The sequence below is a fragment of the Lagenorhynchus albirostris genome, chromosome 13 (assembly GCF_949774975.1).
Source record: "Lagenorhynchus albirostris chromosome 13, mLagAlb1.1, whole genome shotgun sequence".
NCBI lineage: Eukaryota > Metazoa > Chordata > Mammalia > Artiodactyla > Delphinidae > Lagenorhynchus > Lagenorhynchus albirostris.
The window spans coordinates 27,701,136-27,725,062 of record NC_083107.1 but is presented as its reverse complement, the minus strand read 5'-3'; the positions used below and the strand labels follow the sequence as shown (position 1 = coordinate 27,725,062).

Sequence of the window (23,927 nt, the reverse complement as noted above, 5' to 3'; positions counted from 1 at the left end):
AAGAAATTAAAGCATACTATATCAGATGTAATAATCAAAACAATGTTGTACTGGTTCAAGACATATAGAGAGAAGGAAGGGGGCAGGCAGCAATCAGAGCCTAGAAACAGATCTTAGTATTTATATAACATATTATGATAAATGTGGCCTTCAAAATAGGTTGGGAAAGGACAGACATTTACGAACTGAATGCTGCATTCCCCCCGAAATTCTGTTTTGAAGCCCTAGTGCCAGTGTAGCCTTGTTTGGAGAAGAGGGGTTGGAGAGAGAATTAAAGTCAAATGAAGTCATATGGGTAAGGTCCTAATCTGATGGGATTGGTGTCCTTATAAAAGGAGAAGACACTAGAATACATGCTGAGGAAGGGCCATGTGAGAACACAATGAGAATGTGATCATCTGAAACCCAGGAGGGTCCTTACCAGAAACCAACCATGATGGCACCTTGATCTCAGACTTTCAGCCTCTGGAACTGTGAGAAAATAAATTTCTGCTGTTTAAGCTACCCAATCTATATATTTCATTATGGTAACCTGAGCTGAATAAAACAACAGATTATCACAATAATGTTACTGGAGGTGATGAGTCATTTTCAAAATAAAGTCCAACGTCACACACAACACTAAAATAAACTTTTAGTTTATGAATTATATGTTAAACAAGTAACTACAGAAATACTAAAACTAAATATAGACAAATAATTACATTTATTTGGAATAAGGAAGACATAAATAGTAAGGTTAAAGATCAATAAATTTAACTCCATTAAAAATTTTAAACTTCTGTAAAGCCATGGAAAAGAAAATCAAAGGTTAGAAACACATGAAACTAAGGAAATATTTACAACCTATATATCAGACTAGAGATTAACATTCAGATTAAGGTTAATGTTAAACATTAACATCCATGTGTTACTAATAAATATAAAATAAAATGATTAAAATACAAAATAAAGGCAATGCATAGGAAATTCTAAGAAGATATACAAATAACTAAAAAGATGTGAAGAGATTTTTAATATCAGTATTAAAGAAAACCATTAAATTAATTTCTGACATATAATTTCTGACATTATTATTATATTGGGAATGACTTATTGTTTTTAAACGTAACTTTCTGCGGAATAAAAGGAATAGGGAAATAGGAATTCTAACAGATGATGCTTAGTGATGCTAAATGGTTCAATCTTTTTGTATAGCAAATTAGCAATACACATCCAGAGCCTCAGAAATATACAGATCCTTTAATTCACTAAATTCACATCTAAGAATTTATCCTAAGTATAATTAATGTGCAAGGATATGTTAATAAAAATATTTACTTCAATGTTTATAACAGCTTAAAAAAACTTTTTAAAAAAGTATATCAAGTGAATTAATTTTTTAAAATGGTACATTCCTAAAAATGGAATATTATACAAATGCACATTAAAACTAATACAAATTCATTAGATATTAAATGAAAAATAACAGCATGTTTTACGTAAAATATATATTGTATATCATGTATTCATTCACAGAAAAAGGGGTCTTGAAATCTACATATAAGAAAGCTAATAATAATCATGCCAGGGATCATGGCCAAACTCGTTACTATTAATAATCAATATTTCCTATCTTTTAATAACCATGTTATTTTTGTATAACTTTTTTATGTAAGAGCACACCATGCAATGGAGGAAAGTAAAGCATTTAAAAAATGATCCTAGGACAATGGATATACTATTGCAAGAAAAAATAAAACGAGATCTTTAATCATACTCTAAATGACAATAAGAATAGGTGGTAGTAACTACATAAATGTGTAACAATCAAGCCATGAAATAGTTGAAACTGTTTTTTAGTCTCAGAACAGGCAGAACTTTTAAAAAATATTTTTAAAATTTCCAGACTTTATTATGACACAAGCATATTAATGGTAAAAATGTCAGGTCAAGTCCTTGGACACAAATAAGCAATGGGAGAAATTTTAAAATAAGATAAATATAATTAGATACATAAACATTTAACATTTTAAATACTAAAGAAAAAACCACCAACAAAAATAAAAGGAGAAAAATATTTGCAACACATTCAATAACGACATACCCTCTTTGGTTTCAAACTCATACGTTAATCAATCTCCTAGAACCTACTGCTTGAATGGCACAAAAAGTATCTCAAAGTAATCACAGCCAAAGGTAACTTACGACTTCCCCACTCCAAACCATCAAAACCAACACTATCATCCAAGGAAGGAAACTATAAACCTAGGCATTAGCTTGATACTTCTTTCTACCTTACCTTTTATATATTAAACCATCAGAAAGTATAATTAATCTTACTTCCTAAAAATCTCTCAAACTCATCCACATCTCTCTATATCTACTATCACCTTGATCCAGCAATCATCATCTCTTGTCTGGAATACTAGACTAGCCTACTAACTGTTTTCCCCACATCCATTCTCATCCCTCATCTGTAATTTAGCCAGAACAATCTTTTAAAAATAGAAATCTGACTTTCTCACTCCAATTTACCCTACTCCTGCCCCCAATACACACATACTCACTCAACCCACTGCTTAAAGGGTCAAACAGGTCCTAAATAATATGACACCTACCTACTTCTTTATTCTCACTCCCTACCTTAGTTGCCTAGCTTTCTATGTTTATGTTCTAACCACTCGGGACATCTTTCAATTTCCTAAAATGGCTACAATCCCTTCAATTATAGATTTTACACATGGTATTTACTCTAGAACACTTGCTAATGACTAGATAAAGAGAGTTGAAGGGTTATGAATGACTTTTAAGTTTCTGGCTAGCATAACTAGATGTATACTATTCTTGAAATTTTTTAAATACCAAATTATCTTCTATTATTAACTCCTCACTATTATTCCTCAAACACTTCAGACATAAAAGTACCTCAAAGTCCTTGTACTACTGTTCCTTTCACCTGAAATGATCTTTTAATTGATCTTTACACAAATAGTTACTCCTTGATATTTAGATCTCAGAATGCCACTTCAGATCAACCAGTCAAAAGCAGGCACCTTGTTGCCCTAATCTATCACTCTATTTTAATTGTCTACATTGCATTATCACTGTCTGATATTCCTATTTATTTGTTTATTGGGAATCTCCCCAATTAAAATATAACTCTCTGAGAGCAAAGACTTATTCTTATTCATTCTTGTATTCCCATTGCCAACATGTAATCCTTGTTTAAGAAATATTGAATGAATGAATAATTCAGAGCCAGCATTCTCTGCTTGTAATAAAGTAGATTATCATCAACAATTGATGCTATCATAAAATATATCAATAGATCATGGGAACTCATAATTAAGCAACTTACTGAAATGTTGTAGAGTAAGAATAAATCTGTGAACTCCAAATCAGTATTAACAGGCATTATGAAGGCAATATGGAGTAGTGGCTAAGAACATGGGCTCTGCAGTCACACCGTCGCGGTTTGAATCCAAGCTCCACCACTTACTGGGTGACATCAGGCTGGTTACCTAACCTCTCTGAGGTTCAGTTCCCCAGGCTATAGGGTAAATATAACAATAGCACGTGCCTTATAGGGATGAAGTGAGGATGAAATATATATGCAGTACACAATAACAATATAATAACAATGCCTGAGACATAGACAGCAATCAAATGTTAGCTGCTGTTTTCTTATTGCAAAGAGCATTCACAAAAGTGGGCTTAGTGTTAGAGAACATGCAGTTTGAAGTGACTACTTCCATACATCTTTGAAGAAGATGACTCCAAATGGGTGATTTCAAACAATACAAATATGATGATTTTAAAGCAGTAGAAGACTGAATAGCATATAGATAATTAGCTTGAAGTAAGAACTTCTCTCGTGCTTCTTACATACCGAGTGAGTACGGAGTGCTGCGATGGTTTTTGAAAGTGCCATTTCCCACAGTTCATCGATGTAGGCTCTATTTACTAAACCCTGGGTTGTATGTAAAATGTGATCTTCAACCACAAAAAAGCTAAGATTGAGGAAAAAAGAAAGCACAGCTGTCAGAAATTACAGTTTGACTACTATCATAAGGGGATGACAAACATTAAGAGTTGTCATCAAATTGGAAGTTAATACTAGTCATTTTTTCTTAAAGAAAGCTGTTTGGTATCACAAACAAAATCAGATTTCTTAGACTTGGAATTATACCTCTGATCATGATATCATCTTAACCACTTCTTTAGAAATTGGAGTTACATTCCTATTAAATGTTAACCATGTTATCTAGAAATTTTAAAGGGAAGAAGAAAAACGTTTATAGGTAAAGAAGGCTAATTTCACTACATTAAAATCAACAGCCCATTAATACATTTTAAAAAACGAATAGAATCTAAAAAGATAATGAAAGTTAAAGCACGCATTTTTTTTAAGAATCCAACACACAAAATACCAAAATAATTCCGCTTATATAAACTTTCTCATCAAAGTGCTGAAAAGATATCTTACAAAGGTAAAAAAAAAAATACACATGTATTTTTTAACATTCTTCTGTGGCTTCTTAATTTTTACGCATCTAAAATGTATCTTCAGCTTTCTTGCGTAAATATTCATACAAATTAAAACAATTCTTTAAATAGGGAATTGTTATGATACATTTTAATCAAAGGTATCAATTACATTGCAACAATCTAAACCTGGAAAAAAAAGAAATTTCATGGAACAATCCAACTTATTTCCCTTCTTTTTAACTGCAAAGTCACTATTTTGCAATTAGAATAAGCTGTCTATATTTGGGATGTTTATTTGGGAACTGCAATTCCATACTAGTATATATACTCCAGATGAGGATGGCAAACTATACAGTCCATGGAACAAATCTGGCCCACTGCTTGTTTTTATAAACAGTGTTTTATTGGAACACAGCCATTGTCTTTCATTTACATATTGTCTATAGCTGCTTTCGTACCACAACAAAGCTGAATAGTTCTAACAGAAACCGTATGGCCTGCTGAGCCTAAAATACTTTACTATTTGGCCCTTTTAGAAAAAAACTTGCCAACTTTTGCTGATTATTTGGTTCCCTCTTAACAATAATGAAAAAACAGAACATCCCATATAATAAGACTACAATTCAATATTTTTCTCCCTTTATCCATAAAAAGGATTCCTCAACAATATAGAATTATGTTCCCCAACATAATTCTATGAAACGAATAGACATTCCTTTAAAATCATCAGATATTCAAAACAAATCTTGTCTTAAGAATTTAGAAAAGAAAAGAAAAAAAATTTCCCAAAGAACACGATATACTTTTCCAAGTCTCACAAAAAGTGTATAAACAATTGAAAGTGTATAAATTTAAAACACACACACACATACCCACCCTACAATTTGATTAAAATACTTCCTGTAGCCATCTAAAGTTTCATGCTGCAACAAAGCAAAGAGAAAAAAGTTATTGTTTCTGTTTTGACACATTAAGACAGTTAAAATCAGCTAATTAATTTCTTAAGGCTCAATTCCAAAGACTATAAAGTAAACATAATAATAGTACCTACCTTATAGGATTACAGTGAGGATGAAATGAGATAATACATATCTAGTACTTAGAACAATGCCTGACACATAGCAAGCAACAGATGTTAGTTGCTACTTTCTTAATGCAAGTCACATCCAGTGGTCCCAGAGTGACAGTTTGGGGTGGAGGTGGGGGAGGCCCAAATGGAAAATAATTAAAAGATACCAGAGAAGAAAAGTGAAAAAGGGAGAAAAGTAAAGGTGGTGATCCTACCATGTTAGAAGGAGGCTGGAGCACCAAACGAGCCTGTTTTCGCCTCTGTTTTCGGTAGTAGTTCTCAAACGTTTCCCGGGCACCCTGTTAAACAAAACAAAAGGAAATGCATTGATACATTTGGACCAATTACTCTAGTATTTTATGGGAAATTCCCAGGTCAGGAATTGAGGCAGCCCCACATTTCTCAAAATCTGCTATTTTAACACTGATAATCTTCGGAAAAATAAAAATAACTTATTGAACCTTACTTACAAATACCAATAGAGATCGATACAAAAAATTCTTAAGAGGAAACTACCAGAACTCAGCCTCCAACACACCAAAGCTGGTTTCTGAATCAATTATCACAAATTCACAAGAAAGACAAATCAACATTCTCATAGGTTATAACAACAGTTTAGAAAATGGTTCTTAAAAAAAAAAACCTCACAGAACATTCCAGAATAAAAACTAGTCTCAAATAAATCATGACCAAAAGGCCAAAGGGAGGCAGGAAAAAGGCAGGAGCTGAGAACATTAAGTCAGTCTTCTCAGACAGAATATAATCTAGCACAGGATTAATACCAAAAAGGAAGAAACAAAGCCCTGAAAAGTCTTAGCACACAGTTTCTACTTTTCATTTAGGGTTTCTGGGCTTAAACTGAAAGGTGCTCTAGAGAACAAAAGCTAACTCATGAGCTCTATAACTAGGGTTGACTAGTGTCCTCTCAAAATTCATGTCCTTCCCAGGACCTCACAACATGAACCTATTTAGAAATAGAGTCATTACAGATGTAATTAGTTAAATTAAGATGCAGTCATACTACAGTAGGGTGACCCTTAATCCAATATAACTGGTGTCTTCATAAGAAGAGGAAAATGCTATATGAAGGCAGAAACACAGGGAGAACACCATATGGTGCCACAAGCAGAGATGGGACTGATGCAGCTGCAAGCCAAGGAACACCAATGACTGCTGGCCACCACCAGAAGCTACAGAAAGGCAAGGAAAGATTCTACCCAGAATCTGAGAGGGAGGATGGCCTTCTGTTATCCTCATTTTAGATTTCTAGTCTCCAAAACTGTGACAGAACAAATTTCTCTTATTTTAAGCCACCCAGTTTGTGCTACTTGATTATAGCAGCCGTAAGAAACTGATATAAGCTCAAAGCTTTTAAAACATGATGCTTCCCATTATTAAACTCTACTCTCAACCCAAGACTTTTCTAAATAAACAAGAGTAGAAAGGGAAAGACAGCATTACACAGTGGTTAAGAGTACTGATTTTAGAACCAAATGATTTTATTCAAACCATGGCTCTGCCCCTTACTAGCTGTATAACTCATATGACTAGCTATATAGCTTCCCTTTCATTATTTTAACTTCCAGTATTTAACTCTTTACCTTTCACTAATAGATGTGCTATGGTTTACTCATTTGTAGAGATGCCAAACTCACATGGTTGTAGTAAGGATTTAGAAGAGTTATAAAGCTTTGAGAATAGTACCTGATAAATAATAACCACTATGCAAGTACTTATTTAAAACATAAATAAGATGAAATCAGTGATGAAACAGAAAGCCCAGCCCATGTGAACATAAACTCCATGAAATACCTGGTTCAGTTTTCTTCACCTTCCCAAAAGTCTGAAGAATTTTACTCAATATGACTTCTTTGTTAGATCCCTAAACCAGGAAAACTGTTTAAGGTACTAAATCATGCAGCCTCAATAGTGTAGCTCAGGCGTTGGCAAATGTTTTCCATAATGGGCAGGACAGTAAATAGGCTTTGGTGAGCCATCCAGTCTCTGATGCTACTACTCAACTCTGCTGCTGTAGTGCAAAAGCAGCCATAGACAATTCATAAATGAGTGTGGCTGTGTTCCAATAAAACCTGATTTGTGAAAACTGAAATTAGAATTTCGTATCATTTTCACCTGTCATGAAACATTACTCCTCTTATGATTTTTTTAATGAATACCAACCATTTAAAAATGGAAAAGTTCACACAGGTCATACAGAAACAGGCAGTAGGCTGGATTTGGCCCATAAGTCACGGTTTGATGACCCCTGGGGTAGCTTAAAAACAAAGGTTTTAAAACACTAAAGTTATTATAACTGTACACATCTGAATTTTTCTGCCTAAAAAATGAAAACAAACATTAAGACAACTATTTCAAGGCTTTCTTAGTCTATAAGTTAGTGAGGTAGCAAATAATTCTATTTAAGAAATAAAAAGTGGAAACTGCCTCTTGGTTTGTTAAAGCTGTTCCCCACTTGTCACCATTTCACAGCATAGAGGTATTATTAAATGTCAATTACATTCTATACACACTGAATGGCTTTTCATTTTAAGGTTAACAGCCCTAAAGGCCCTTTATTATTTTAGTGTGACGTTACACTTTCAACATGCTTTCTAGCCAAGATACACTTAGCTGAGAATTTAGGGAAAGCCTTCTAATTAGAACACACTATATTAACTTAATTATTTGTTGTAAATGGTAGAAAATAAACAAGATGAAATTCTATATAAAAACCAAATCATGAACCTCTACTTAATTCTAAAGTATATACATTTTGCTTTTTCAATAAAATTAAAACATAAGAAAAGACCAACGTATCTAATAGGTCTGGCTTCCCCATTTACAAAAATGAGCTAGATTTTCCCTAGTGGGTGCTAAATAAATTCACCTCTGATTATTCTATTTCTTTTGCCAATTTTGTCAACTCAATGCTTATAGGAGAAATTTGAGAAATAGAGGTCTGACCAATCCAGTTGAGTAAATGATGAAGTGCCTGTCTATTCACAAATAAGTCAACAGACAGCGAACTACAGAGTTCTGCCACTTCAGCCTCAAGCTCCTTTAATCACTCAAATGAAAAAACAAAACACAAACCAAAAAAGCCACCTCAAAAGCTACTGAAGGTATAAACAAATAGATATAAAACAATCGGCAGGCAAGCAAAAGTTGTTCTGTTTTTCATTTTATGTCATTAGTATGACAGTGCTACAAAGGCTGTATAATAATTAATGAATGAATACACACAATGTCACAGAAAAATTAGTCACAGTGTATATAAAGTGCTCACCATGTGATAGACACTGAGAATCTCCTCACTGAATTTATAGTCTATGGTGGAAGACTAGAAATTAAACAAGCAATTACATAAAATCCTATTAAAATTATATTAGAATCCTATGTATTGAAGTGGGATGTATGTCTGAGTGTGTGTGTGTATGCGTGTGCGCACGTGCACCTAGGGGGTGGGAGGAACGTTAGAGAAAGAGTCTCAGGAAAAAAATGACATTTATACTCATAATTGAAGAATGACTCAGAAGAATAAGCCAGGTAAACAGAAAGAAAAAAAAAATGTTCCTTGTAGACACAGAGAAGTTCAAAGAAAAAAGGTATCACATATCCCATGAATTGAAAGAAGTTCTTCATGGCTGGAACTTCAGGGTGTAAAGGAGAGGGATGACAAGAGACGAGGCTGGAGGACTTTGTAAATCGTGTTAAGATATTTGGACTTCAACTCTAGGTTTAGACACCTGGAAGTTGTAATATAGTGAGTAGAATAAAGGAAGGAGAAATTAGCTACAAAAAGATCAGTCAGAATCTGATATATATTTAGGAGGCATAAGCCAATTGGATATATGTGGTAAAGGACATGAAGGAAAGAAGGCTGATGTGAGGTTTCTAACCTAGTTAACTAGTTTGGTTGGTGGCGTCATTTAATGAGAGAGGAATCAGAAGAAAATACAATTGATTATTACCCATGGTTTCCTAATTTGCAAATTTGCCTACCTGCTAAAATTTATGTGTAGCCTCAAAATCAGTACTCGTGGCACTTTCATAGTCATTCAAGGACGTACACAGTGTGGGGAAAATTTTGCGTTCCCGATGCACATGTTCCTAGCTGAGGCCGAACAAAGCAACACTCTTCTTTCTTATTTCACTTCACACACTATAAACAATTATTCTTTTCATGGTCTATCTAGTGCCACATTTTTCAAATTTTTGTGTTTTAAAATATTTGAGGCATAATTGACATAACATTATATTAGTTTCAGATGTACAACTTAATGATTCAATATTTGTGTATACTGCAAAATGATCACCAAAATAACTCTAGTCAACATCTATCACCATGTAGTTATACATACTTTTTTTCTTGTAATGAGAACTTTTAAGATCTGCTTTCTTAGCAAGTTGCAAATATATAATACAGTATTATTAACTATAGTCACCATGCTGTACATTCCATCCCCAGGACTTATTTATTTTATAACAAAGTTTGTACCTTTTGACCACCTTCATCCAATTCCTCCAACCCCTACTCCCTGCCTCTGGCAACCACCAATCTGTTCTCTGTAACTATGGGTCCAGATGGGTTTTGTTCATTTATTTAGATTCCACATATAAGTGAGTTACAACAGAGTGTCCGTCTTTCCCTGTCTGACTTATTTCACTTAGTATAATGACCTCAAGGTCTACTCACGTTGTCACAAATAGAAAGATCTCTTATTTGAAATCTTTATATGACTGAATAATATTCCATTGTACATATATGTACCACATCTTTATCCATTCATCTACTGATGGATACTTAGGTTGTTTCCATATCTTGGCTATTGTAGATAATACTGCAACATCAGGATGCATTTATCTTTTCGAGTTAATGTTTTTATTTTCTTTGGATAAATGCCCAGAAGTGGAATTCCTGGTTCATATGGTAGTTCTATTTTTATTTTTTTGAGGAACCTCCACACTGTTTTCCAGAGTGGCTGAACCAATTTACATTCGACCAACAGCGTAAGAGGGTTCCCTCATTCCACATTCTGGTAGCACTAAAAAGGAGAATCCATGCAGTAGAGGGGTGAACAACCAATCTATTCATCAATTCAGGATTGTATTTTCAATCCAGAAGGCATACCATGGAAAAGGGATAAACTGTCTTTTGACTTTTAAGGTTTGCTCTGTTGATGACAGCAAAACACACATCACTCAACAGGTGGATTTCTCAATCCATTCTATCAGCTCTAAATGTAGAGAAAATTTATTCCAATTTGGACAACGTCGTGAATTATCAGTCTTATTTATCAATGAGTATTGTAAATTTTCAGACTTTAATATATCTAAAGTATATTAGTAAAAGTTAAGAAACACTTAGGTTTGCAGAGAGACCTTCAAGATAGCAGAGGAGTAAGACGTGGAGATCACCATCCTCCACACAAACACATTGGAAATACATCTACATGTGGAACAACTCCTACAGAACACCTACTGAATGCTGGCAGAAGACCTCAGATTTCTGAAAAGGCAAGAAACTCGCCATGTACCTGGGTAGGGCAAAAGAAGAAAGAAAAAAACAGAAACAAAAGAATAGGGAAAGAACCTGCACCTCTGGCAGGAGGTTGTGAAGGAGGAAAAGTTTCCATGCACTAGGGAGCCCCTTCACTGGCAGAGATGGGGGCTGGCGGGGGGGAAGCATCAGAGCCACGGAGGAGAGCGCAGCAACAGGGGTGCAGAGGGCAGAGTGGAGAGATTCCCGCACAGAAGATCGGTGCCGACCAGCACTCACCAGGCTGAGAGGCTTGCCTGCTCAGCCGCTGGGACGGGTGGGGGCTGGGAGCTGAGGCTCGGCTTCAGAGGTCAGATCCCAGGGAGAGGACTGGGGTTGGCTGTGTGAACACAGCCTGAAGGGGGCTAGTGCGCCACAGCTAACTGGGAGGGAGTCTGGGAAAAAGTTGGGACCTGCCTAAGAGGCAAGAGACAATTGTTTCGGGGTGCATGAGGAGAGGCAAGTCAGAGCACCGCCTAAACAAGCTCCAGAGACGGGCATGAGCCACGGCTATCAGAGCAGACACCAGACAGGCAAGAAATGCTAAGGCTGCTCCTGCAGCCATCAAGAATCCTGTGTGCAAGCACAGGTCACTATTCACACCTCCCCTCCCGGGAGCCTGTCCAGCCCGCCACTGCCAGAGTCCCATGATCCAAGGACAACTTCCCTGGGAGAAAACACAGCGTGCCTCAGGCTGGTGCTACGTCACGCTGGGCTCTGCTGTTGCAGGCTCGCACCGCATTCCGTACCCCTCCCTCCCCCTGGCCTGACTGTGCCACAGCCCCCTAATCAACTGCTGCATTAACCCCATCCTGTCTGGGCAAAGAACAGACGCCCTCAGGTGACCTACACGCACAGGCGGGCCAAATCCAAAGCTGAACACCAGGAGCTGTGCAAACAAAGAAGAGAAAGGGAAATTTCTCCCAGGAGCCTCAGGAGGAACAGATTAAATCTTCACAATCAACTTGATGTACCCTGCATCTCTGGAATATCATCCCAACATAGAGGCTGCAGACTTCGTGTGACTTTCTCTGTATAGCTTTGCTTTTACCATTTGTCCTAGGGTTCTGTCTGGTGTTTTAGGTTTTTTGTGGTTTTTTAGTATAGTTTTTAGTGTTTGTTATCACTGGTGGATTATCTTCTGGTTTGGTTGCACTCTTCTTTCATTCTTTTTTTTAATTACTTTAAAATTGTTTTTATTTTTAATAATTTTCATTTTAATAACTTTATTTTATTTTTTTCTTTATTTTTTTCTTATTTTCTCCCTTTTCTTCTGAGCCATGTGGCTCACAGGGTCTTGGTGCTCCAGCCGGGTGTCAGGCCTGTGCCTCTGAGGTGGAAGAGCCGAGTTCACGACATTGGACTACCAGAGACCTCTCGGCTCCACGTAATATCAAACGGCAAAAGCTTTACCAGAGATCTCCATTTCAATGCTAAGACCCAGATCCAACCACCAGCAAGCTACACTGCTGGACACCCTATGCCAAAAAACTAGCAAGACAGGAACACAACCCCACCCATTAGCAGAGAGGCTGCCTAAAATCATAATAAGATAACACATACCCCAAAACACATCACCAGACGTGGTCCGGCCCACCAGAAAGACAAATCCAGCCTCATCCACCAAAACACAGGTACCAGTCCCCTCCACCAGGAAGCCTACACACCCCACTGAACCAGCTTTACCAACTGGGGGCAAACACCAAAAACAAGGGGAACTACAAACCTGCAGCCTTCAGAAATGAGACCCCAAGAGCAGTATGTTAAGCAAAATGAGAAGACACAGGAACACATAGCAAATGAAGGAGCAAGGTAAAAAACCACCAGAACAAACAAATGAAGAGGAAATAGGCAGTCTACCTGAAAAAGAACTGAGAGTAATGATAGTAAAGATGATCCAAAATCTTGGAAACAGAATGGAGAAAATACAAGAAACTTTTAACAAGGAACTAGAAGAACTAAAGACCAAACAAACAATGATGAAAAACATAATAAATGATATTGAAAATTCACTAGAATGAATCAACAGCAGAATAACTGAGGCAGAAGAACACATAGGTGACCTGGACCATAAAACAGTGGAAATAACTATCGCAGAGAAGAAAAAAGAAAAAAGAATGAACACCATTCAGAACAGTCTCAGAGACCTCTGGGACAACATGAAATGCACCAACATTCAAATTATAGGGGTCCCAGAAGAAGAGAAAAAGAAAGGGACTGAGAAACTATTTGAAGGGATTATAGTTGAAAACTTCCCTAATATGGGATAGGAAACAGTTAATCAAGTCCAGGAAGTACAGAGAGTCCCATACAGGATACACCCAAGGAGAAACACGCCAAGACACATATTAATCAAACTATCAAAAATTAAATACAAAGAAAAAATATTAAAAGCAGCAAGAGAAAAGCAACAAATGACATCCAAGGGATTCCCCATAAGGTTAACAGCTGATCTTTCAGCAGAAACTCTGCAATCCAGAAGGGACTGGCAGGACGTATTTAAACTGATGAAAGGGAAAAACCTACAACCAAGATTACTCTACCCAGCAAGGATCTCATTCAGATTTGATGGGGAAATCAAAAGCTTTACAGACAAGCAAAAGCTAATAGATCTCAGCACCACCAAACCAGCTTTACAACAAATGCTAAAGGAACTTCTCTAGGCAGGAAACACAAGAGAAGGAAAAGGCCTGCAATAACAAACCCCAAACAATTAAGAAAATGGTAATAGGAACATACAAATCAATAATTACCTTAAATGTAAATGGATGAAATGCTCCAACCGAAAGACATAGACTGGCTGAATGGATACAAAAACAAGACCCATATATATGCTGTCCATAACAGGACCACTTCAGACCTAAGGACACACACAGACTTAAAGTGAGGGGACAGAAAAAGATATTCCATGCAAATGGAAATCAAAAGAAAGCTGGAGTAGCAATTCTCATATCAGATAAAACAGACTTTAGAATAAAGACTATTAGAAGAGACAAAGAAGGACACTACATAATGATCAAGGTATCAATCCAAGAAGAACATATAACAATTGTAAATATTTATTCACCCAAAGAGGAGCACCTCAATACATAATGCTAACAGCCATAAAAGGGGAAATCGACAGTAGCACAATAATAGTAGGGGACTTTAATATCCCACTTTCGCCAATGGACAGATTATCCAAAATGAAAATAAATAAGGAAACACAAACCTTAAATGATACATTAAACAAGATGGACTTGATATTTATAGGACACTCCATCCAAAAGCAACAGAATACACTTTCTTCTCAAGTGCTCATGGAACATTCTCCAGGATAGATCATATCTTGGGTCACAAATCAAGCCTTGGTAAATTTAAGAAAACTGAAATCGTATCACCTATCTTTTCTGACCACAACGCTATGAGACTAGATATCAATTACAGGAAAAAATCTGTAAGAAATACAAACACATGGAGGCTAAACAACACACTACTTAATAACCAAGAGATGACTGAAGAAATCAAAGAGAAAATTAAAAAAATACCTAGAAACAAATGACAATGAAAGCAGGACAAGCCAAAAGCTATGGGATGCAGGAAAAGCAGTTCTAAGAGGGAAGTTAAGAGCTATACAAGCCTACCTTAGGAAACAAGAAACATCTCAAATAAACAACCTAACCTTACAGCTAAAGCAATTAGAGAAAGAACAAAAAAACGCCAAAGTTAGCAGAAGGAAAGAAATCTTAAATATCAGATCAGAAATAAATGAAAAAGAAATGAAGGAAACAATAGCAAAGATCAATAAAACTAAAAGCAGGTTCTTTGAGAAGATAAACAAAATTGATAAACCATTAGCCAGACTCATCAAGAAAAAAAGGGAGAAGACTCAAATCAATAGAATTAGAAATGAAAAAGCAGAAGTAACAACTGACACTGCAGAAATACAAAAGATCATGAGAGATTACTACAAGTAACTACATGCCAATAAAATGGACAACGTGGAAGAAATGGCACATTCTTAGAAAAGCAACACCTTCTGAGAGTGAACCAGGAAGAAACAGAAAATATGAACAGACCAATTACAAGCACTGACATTGAGACTGTGATTAAAAATCTTCCAACAAACCAAAGCCCAGGAACAGATGGCTTCACAGGTGAATTCTATCAAACATTTAGAGAAGAGCTAACACCTAATCTTCTCAAACTCTTCCAAAATAGAGCAGAGGGAGGAAAACTCCCAAACTCATTCTAAAAGGCCACCATCACCCTGATCCCAAAATGAGACAAATATGTCACAAAGAAAGAAAACTACAGGCCATTATCACTGATGAATATAGATGCAAAAATCCTCAACAAAATACTAGCAAACAATCCAACAGCACATTAAAAGGATCATACACCATGACTAAGTGGGCTTTAACCTGGGAATGCAAGGATTCTTCAATATACCCAAATCAATCAATGTGATAAACCATGTTAACAAACTGAAGGATAAAAACCATATGATCATCTCAATAGATTCAGAAAAAGCTTATGACAAAATTCAACACCCATTTATGATAAAAACTCTCCAGAAAGTAGGCATACAGGGAACTTACCTCAACATAATAGGGGCCATATATGACAAACCCACAGCCAACAACGTTCTCAATGGTAAAAAACTGAAACCATTTCAGTTTTTCAGGAACCAGACAAGGCAGTCCAGATTTACTGTGGCCCTGAACCAAGATGGTGGAGTACAAAGGCATGCTCTTACTCCCTCTTGTGAGAACACCAAAATCACAACTAGCTGCTGGACAATCAACAGGAAGACACTGGAACTCACCAAAAAAGATACCCCACATCCAAAGACAAAGGAGAAACCACAATGAGACAGTAGGAGGGGTGCAATCACAGTAAAATCAAATCCCATAACTGCTGGGTGGGTGATTCACAGACTGGAGAACACTTATACCACAGAAGTCCACCCACTGGAGTGAAGGTTCTGAGCCCGTCATACTTCCCAACCTGGGGGTCCGGTAATGGGAGGAGAAATTCCTAGAGAATCAGACTTTGAAGCCTAGTGCGATTTGATTGCAGGACTTAGACAGGACTGGGGGAAACAGAGACTCCACTCTTAGAGGGCACACACAAAGCAGTGTGCATATCGGGTCCCAGGGGAAGGAGCAGTGACCACAGGGGAAACTGAAGTAGACCTACCAGCTAGTGTTGGAAGGTCTCCTGCAGAGGCGGGGGGTGGCTGTGGCTCACTCTGGGGACAAGGACACTGGCAGCAGAAGTTATGGGAAGTACTCCTTGGCATGAGCCCTCCCAGAGTCTGCCATTAGCCCCACCAAAGAGCCCAGGTAGGCTCCAGTGTTGGGTTGCCTCAGGCTAAACAACCAACAGGGAGGGAACCCAGGCCCACCCATCAGCAGTCAAGCAGATTAAAGTTTTACTGAGCTCTGCCCACCAGAGCAACAGTCAGCTCTACCCACCACCAGTCTCTCCCATCAGGAAACGTGCACAGGCCTCTTAGACAGCCTCATCCACCAGAGGGCAGACAGCAGGAGCAAGAAGAACTACAATCCTGCAGCCTGTGGAACAAAAACCACATTCACAGAAAAATAGACAAGATGAAAAGGCAGAGGGCTATGTACCAGATGAAGGAACAAGATAAAACCCCAGAAAAACAACTAAACGAAGTGGAGATAGGCAACCTTCCAGAAAAAGAATTCAGAATAATGATAGTGAAGATGACCCAGGACCTCAGAAAAAGAATGGAGGCAAAGATCAAAAAGATGCAAGAAATCTTTAACAAAGAACTAGAACAATTAAAGAACAAACAAACAGAGATGAACAATACAATAACTGAAATGAAAACTACACTAGAAGGAATAAATAGCTGAATAACTGAGGCAGAAGAACGAATGAGTGACCTGGAAGACAGAATGGTGGAATTCACTGCCATGGATCAGAATAAAGAAAAAAGAGTGAAAAGAAATGAAGACAGCCTAAGAGACCTCTGGGACAACATTAAATGCAACAACATTCACATTATAGGGGTCCCAGAAGGAGAAGAGAGCGAGAAAGGACCAGAGAAAATATCTTAAGAGATTATAGTCGAAAACTTCCCTAACATGGAAAAGGAAATAGCCACCCAAGTCCAGGAAGCACAGCGAGTCCCATACAGGATAAACCCAAGGAGAAAAATGCCGAGACACACAGTAATCAAATTGGCAAAAATTAAAGACAAAGAAAAATTATTGAAAGCAGCAAGAGAAAAATTACAAATAATATACAAGGGAACTCCCATAAAGTGAACAGCTGATTTCTCAGCAGAAAATCTACAAGCCAGAAGACAGTGGCATGATATACTTAAAGGGATGAAAGGGAAGAACCTACAACCAAGATTACTCTATCCGGCAAGGATCTCATGCAGATTCGATGGAGAAATCCAAAGCTTTACATACAAGCAAAACCTAAGAAAATTCAGCACCACAAAACCAGCTCTACAACAAATGCTAAAGGAACTTCTCTAAGTGGGAAACACAAGAGAAGAAAAGGACCTACAAAAACAAACCTAAAACAATTAAGCAAATGGTAATAGGAACATACATATCGATAATTACCTTAAACAGGAATGGATTAAATGCTGCAACCAAAAGACACAGGCTTCCTGAATGGATACAAAAACAAGACCCATATATATGCTGTCTACAAGAGACCCACTTCAGACTGAGGGGATGGAAAAAGATATTCCATGTAAATGGAAATCAAAAGAAAGCTGGAGTAGCAATACTCATATGAGATAAAATAGACTTTAAAATAAAGAATGTTACAAGAGACAAGGAAGGGCACTACATAATGATAAAGGTATCAATCCAAGAAGAAGATATAACAATTATAAATATATATGCACCCAACATAGGAGCACCTCAATACATAAGGCAACTGCTAACAGCTCTAAAAGAGGAAATTGACAGTAACACAATAAGAGTAGGGGACATTAACACCTCACTTACACCAATGGACAGAGCATCCAAAATGAAAATAAATAAGGAAACAGAAGCTTTAAATGACACAATAACCAGATAGATTTAATTGATATTTATAGGACATTCCATCCAAAAACAGCAGATTACACTTTCTTCTCAAGTGCGCCCAGAACATTCTCCAGGATAGATCACATCTTGAGTCACAAATCAAACCTCTGTAAATTTAAGAAAATTGAAATCATATCAAGCATCTTTTCTGACCACAACACTATGAGATCAGAAATGAATTACAGGGAAAAAAACGTAAAAAACACAAACACATGGAGGCTAAACAATACGTTACTAAATAACCAAGAGATCACTGAAGAAATCAAGAGGAAATTAAAAAATACCTAGAGACAAATGACAATGAAAATACGACGATCCAACCTATGGGATGCACCAAAAGCAGTTCTAAGAGGGAATTCTATAGCTATACAAGCCTACCTGAAGAAACAAGAAAAATCTCAAATAAACAATCTAACCTTACACCTAAAGGAAACAGAGAATGAAAAATAAAAAAAACCCAAAGTTAGAAGAAAGAAAGAAATCATAAAGATCAGAGCAGAAATAAATGAAATAGAAACAAAGACAACAATAGCAAAGATCAATAAAACTAACAGCTGGTTCTTTCAGAAGATAAACAAAATTGATAAACTGTTAGCCAGACGCATCAAGAGAAACAGGGAGAGGACTCAAATCAATAAAATTAGAAATGAAAAAGAAGAAGTTACAGCAGACACCGCAGAAATACAAAGCATCCTAAGAGACTACTACAAGCAACTCTATGCCAATAAAATGGACAAGCTGGAAGAAATGGACAAATTCTTAGAAAGGTATAACCTACCAGACTGAACCAGGAAGAAACAGAAAATATGAACAGACCAATCACAAGTAATGAAATTGAAACTGTGATTAAAAATCTTCCAACAAAAAAAAGTTCAGGATCAGATGGCTTCACAGGTGAATTCTATCAAACATTTAGAGAAGAGCTAAGACCCATCCTTCTCAAACTCTTCCAAAAAACTGCAGAGGAAGGAACACTCCCAAACTCATTCTATGAGGCCACCATCACCCTGATACCAAAACCAGACAAAGATACTACAAAAACAGAAAATTACAGACCAATATCACTGATGAATATAGATGCAAAACTCCTGAACAAAATACTAGCCAACAGAATCCAACAACACATTAAAAGGATCATACACCATGATCAAGTGGGATTTATCCCAGGGTTACAAGGATTCTTCAACATACGCAAATCAATCAATGTGATACACCACACTAACAAATTAAGGAATAGCAACCATATAATCACCTCAATAGATGCAGAAAAAGCTTTTGATAAAATTCAACACCCATTTATGATAAAAACTCTCCAGAAAGTGGGCATAGAGGAACGCTACCTCAACATAATAAAGGCCATATATGACAAACCCACAGCAAACATCATTCTCAATGGTGAAAAACTGAAAGCATTTCCTCTAAGATCAGGAACAAGACAAGGATGTCCACTCTCACTACTATTATTCAGCACAGTTTTGGAAGTCCTAGCCACTGCAATCAGAGAAGAAAAAGAAATAAAAGGAATACAAATTGGAAAAGAAGAAGTAAAGCTATCACTGTTTGCAGATGACATTGTACTATAGATATAGAATCCTAAAGATGCCAACAGAAAACTACTAGAGCTAATCAATGAATTTGGTAAAGTTGGACGATACAAAAGCAATGCACAGAAATCTCTTGCATTCCTATACACTAATGTTGAAAAATCTGAAAGAGAAATTAAGGAAACACTCCCATTTACCATTGCAACAAAAAGAATAAAACACCTTGGAATAAACCTACCTAGGGAGACAGAAGACCTGTATGCAGAAAACTGTAAGACACTGATGAAAGAAATTAAAGATGATAGCAACAGATGGAGAGATACACCATGTTCTTGTACTGGAAGAATCAATATTGTGAAAATGATGATACTACCCAAGCAATCTACAGATTGAATGCAATCCCTATCAAACTATGAATGGCACTTTTTATGGAACTAGAACAAAAAAATCTTAAAATTTGTATGGGGACACAAAAGACCCCAAATAGCCAAAGCAGTCTTGAGGGAAAAAAACGGAACTAGAGGAATCAGACTCCCTGACTTCAGACTATATTACAAAGCTACCGTAATCGAGACAATATGGTACTGGCACAAAAACAAAACATAGATCAATGGAACAAGTTAGAAAGCCCAGAGATAAACCCACACACCTATGGTCAACTCATCTATGACAAAGGAGGCAAGGATATACAATGGAGAAAACAGTCTCTTCAATAAGTGGTGCTGGGAGAACTGGACAGCTACATATAAAAGAATGTAATTAGAACACTCCCTAACACCATACACAAAAACACACTCAAAATGGATTAGAGACCTAAATGGAAGACCAGACACTATAAAACTCTTAGAGGAAAACATAGGAAGAACACTCTTTGACATAAATTACAGCAAGATCTTTTTTGATCCACCTCCTAGAGTAATGGAAATAAAAACAAAAATAAACAAATGGGACCTAATGAAATGTAAAAGCTTTTGCACAGCAAAGGAAACCATTAACAAGACAAAAAGACAACACTTAGAATGGGAGAAAATATTTGCAAACGAATCAATGGACAAAGGATTAATCTCCAAAATATATAAACAGCTCATGCAGCTCAATGTTACAGAAACAAACAACCCAACCAAAAAATGGGCAGAAGACCTAAATAGACATTTCTCCAAAGAAGACATACAGATGGCCAAGAAGCACATGAAAAGCTGCTCAACATCACTAATTCTTAGAGAAATGCAAATCAAAACTACAATGAGGTATCACCTCTCACTGGTTAGAATGGGCATCATCAGAAAATCTACAAACGACCAATGCAGAGAGGGTGTGGAGAAAAGGGGACCCTCTTGCACTGTTGGTGGGAATGTAAATTGATACAGCCACTATGGATAACAGTATGGAGGTTCCTTAAGAAACTAAAAAATAGAATTACCATATGACCGAGCAATCCCACTATTGGGCATATACCTGGAGAAAACCATAATTGAAAAAGACACATGCAACCCAGTGTTCACTGCAGCACTATTTACAATAGCCAGGTCATGGAAACAACCTAAACGACCGTCGACAGACGAATGCATAAAGAAGATGTGGTACATATATACAATGGAATATTACTCGGCCATAAAAAGGAACAAAATTGGGTCACTTGTTGAGCCGTGTATGGATCTAGAGACTGTAATACAGAGTGAAGTAAGTCGGAAAGAGAAAAACAAATATCGTATATTAAGGCATGTATGTGGAACCTAGAAAAATGGTACAGATGAACCAGTTTGCGGGGCAGAAGTTGAGATACAGATGTAGAGAATAATGTATGGACATCAGGAAGGGAAAGCCACAGCAGGGTGGGGATGGTGGTGTGATGAATTGGGCAACTGGGATTGACATATATACACTGATGTGTATAAAATTGATGACTAATAAGAATGTGCTGTATAAAAAAACAAAAGAAACTTCAAAAATTAAAAATAAAAATAAGACAAGGTAGTTCACTCTCACCACTATTATTCAACATAGTTTTGGAAGTGTTAGCCACAACAATCAGAGAAGAAAAAGGAATCCAAATCGGAAAAGAAGAATTAAAGCTGTCACTGTTTGCAGATGACATGTTACTATACATAGAGAATCCTAAGGATGCTACTGGAAAACTACTACAGTTAATCAATGATTTTGGTAAAGTAGCAGGATACGAAATAAATGCACAGAAATCTCTTGCATTCTTATACACTAATGATGAAAAATCAGAAAGAGAAATTAAGCAAACACTCCCATTTACCACTGCAACAAAAAGAATAAAATATCTAGGAATAAACTACCTAAGGAGAGAAAAGACCTTTATGCAGAAAATTATAGGACACTAATGAAAGAAATTAAAGATGATAAAAAACAGATGGAGAGATACACCATGTTCTTGGCTTGGAAGAATCAACATTGTGAAAATGACTATACTACCATCCCAAAGGAATCTACAGATTCAATGCAATCCCTATCAAACTACCAATGGCATTTTTTACAGAACTAGAACAAAAAATTTCACAATTTGTATGGAAACACAAAAGACCCCGAATAGCCAAAGCAATCTTGAGAAACAAAAACGGAGCTGGAGGAATCAGGCTCCCTGACTTCAGACCATACTACAAAGCTACAGTAATCAAGACAGTATGGTACTGGCACAAAAACAGAAATATAGGTCAATGGAACAGGATAGAAAGCCCAGAAATAAACCCACACACATATGGTCATCTTATTTTTGATAAAGGAGGCAAGAATATCTAATGGAGAAAAGACAGCTTCTTCAATAAATGGTGCTGAGAAAACTGGACAGGTACATGTAAAAGAATGAAATTAGAACACTTCCTAACACCATACACAAAAATAAACTCAAAATGGATTAAAGACCTAAATATAAGGCCAGACACTATAAAACTCTCAGAGGAAAAAATAGGCAGAACACTCTATGACATAAATCACAGCAAGATTCTTTTCTGCCCACCTCCTAGAGAAATGGGAATAAAAACAAAAATAAACAAGTGGGACCTAATGAAACTTAAAAGCTTTTGCACAGCAAAGGACACCATAAGCAAGATGAAAAGACAACCCTCAGAATGGGAGAAAATATTTGTAAATGAAGCAACTGACAAAGGATTTATCTCTAACATTTACAAGCAGCTAATGCAGCTCAATATCAAAAAAACAACCCAATCTAAAAGTGGGCAGAAGATCTAAATAGACATTTCTCCAAAGAAGATATACAGATTGCCAACAAACACATGAAAGGATCCTCAACATCACTAATCATTACGGAAATGCAAATCAAAACTACAATGAGGTATCACCTCACATCAGTCAGAATGGCCATCATCAAAAAATCTACAAACAACAAATGCTGGAGAGGGTGTGGAGAAAAGGGAACCCTCTTGCACTGTTGGTGGGAATGTAAATTGATATAGCCACTATGGAGAACATTTTGGAGGTTCCTTAAAAAACTAAAAATAGAACTACCATATAAGCCAGCAATCTCACTACTGGGCATATACCGTGAGAAAACCATAATTCAAAAAGAGTCATGTACCACAATGTTCACTGCAGCTCTATTTACAATAGCCAGGACATGGAAGTAACCTAAGTGTCCATCGACAGATGAATGGATAAAGAAGATGTGGCACATATGTACAACGGAATATTACTGAGCCATAAAAAGAAATGAAATTGAATTATTTGTAGTGAGGTGGATGGACCTAGAGTCTGTCATACACATGAAGTCAGAAAGAGAAAAACAAATACCGTATGCTAACACACATGTATGGAATCAAAAAAAAAAAAAGAGGTTGTGAAGAACCTAGGGTCAGGACAGGAATAAAGACGCAGATGTAGAGAATGGACTTGAGGACACAGGGAGCGGGAAGGGTAAGCTGGGATGATATGAGAGAGTGGCATGGACATATATACATTACCAAATGTAAACTGGATAGCTAGTGGGAAGCAGCCACATAGCACGTGATGATCAGCTTGGTGCTTTGTGACCACCTAGAGGGGTGGGATAGGGAGGGTGGGAGGAAGACACAAGGGGGAGGAGACACGGGGATATATGTATATGTATAGCTGATTCAATTTGTTTTAAAGCAGAAACTAACACACCATTTTAAATCAATTATACTCCAATAAAGATGTTTAAAAAAACCCCACAAAAACACAAAAACAAAAAGATACATGCATCCCAATGTTCACAGCAGCATTATTTGCAATTCCCG

The 23,927-nt window shown here is 36.8% G+C and overlaps 1 protein-coding gene across 1 annotated transcript in view; it reads right to left on the bottom strand.

The window, feature by feature from the left end:
* Nucleotides 1–23,927, bottom strand: part of EXOC6B (exocyst complex component 6B) — a 712,247-nt gene that overhangs the window by 349,470 nt on the left and 338,850 nt on the right. The window contains exons 9-11 of the mRNA XM_060169979.1: nucleotides 5,755–5,838; nucleotides 5,347–5,393; nucleotides 3,872–3,992 (exon numbers count right to left, since the gene is read on the bottom strand). Of these exons, the coding sequence (XP_060025962.1) occupies nucleotides 3,872–3,992; nucleotides 5,347–5,393; nucleotides 5,755–5,838 (252 nt within the window). The remainder of the gene's footprint in view (nucleotides 1–3,871; nucleotides 3,993–5,346; nucleotides 5,394–5,754; nucleotides 5,839–23,927) is intronic.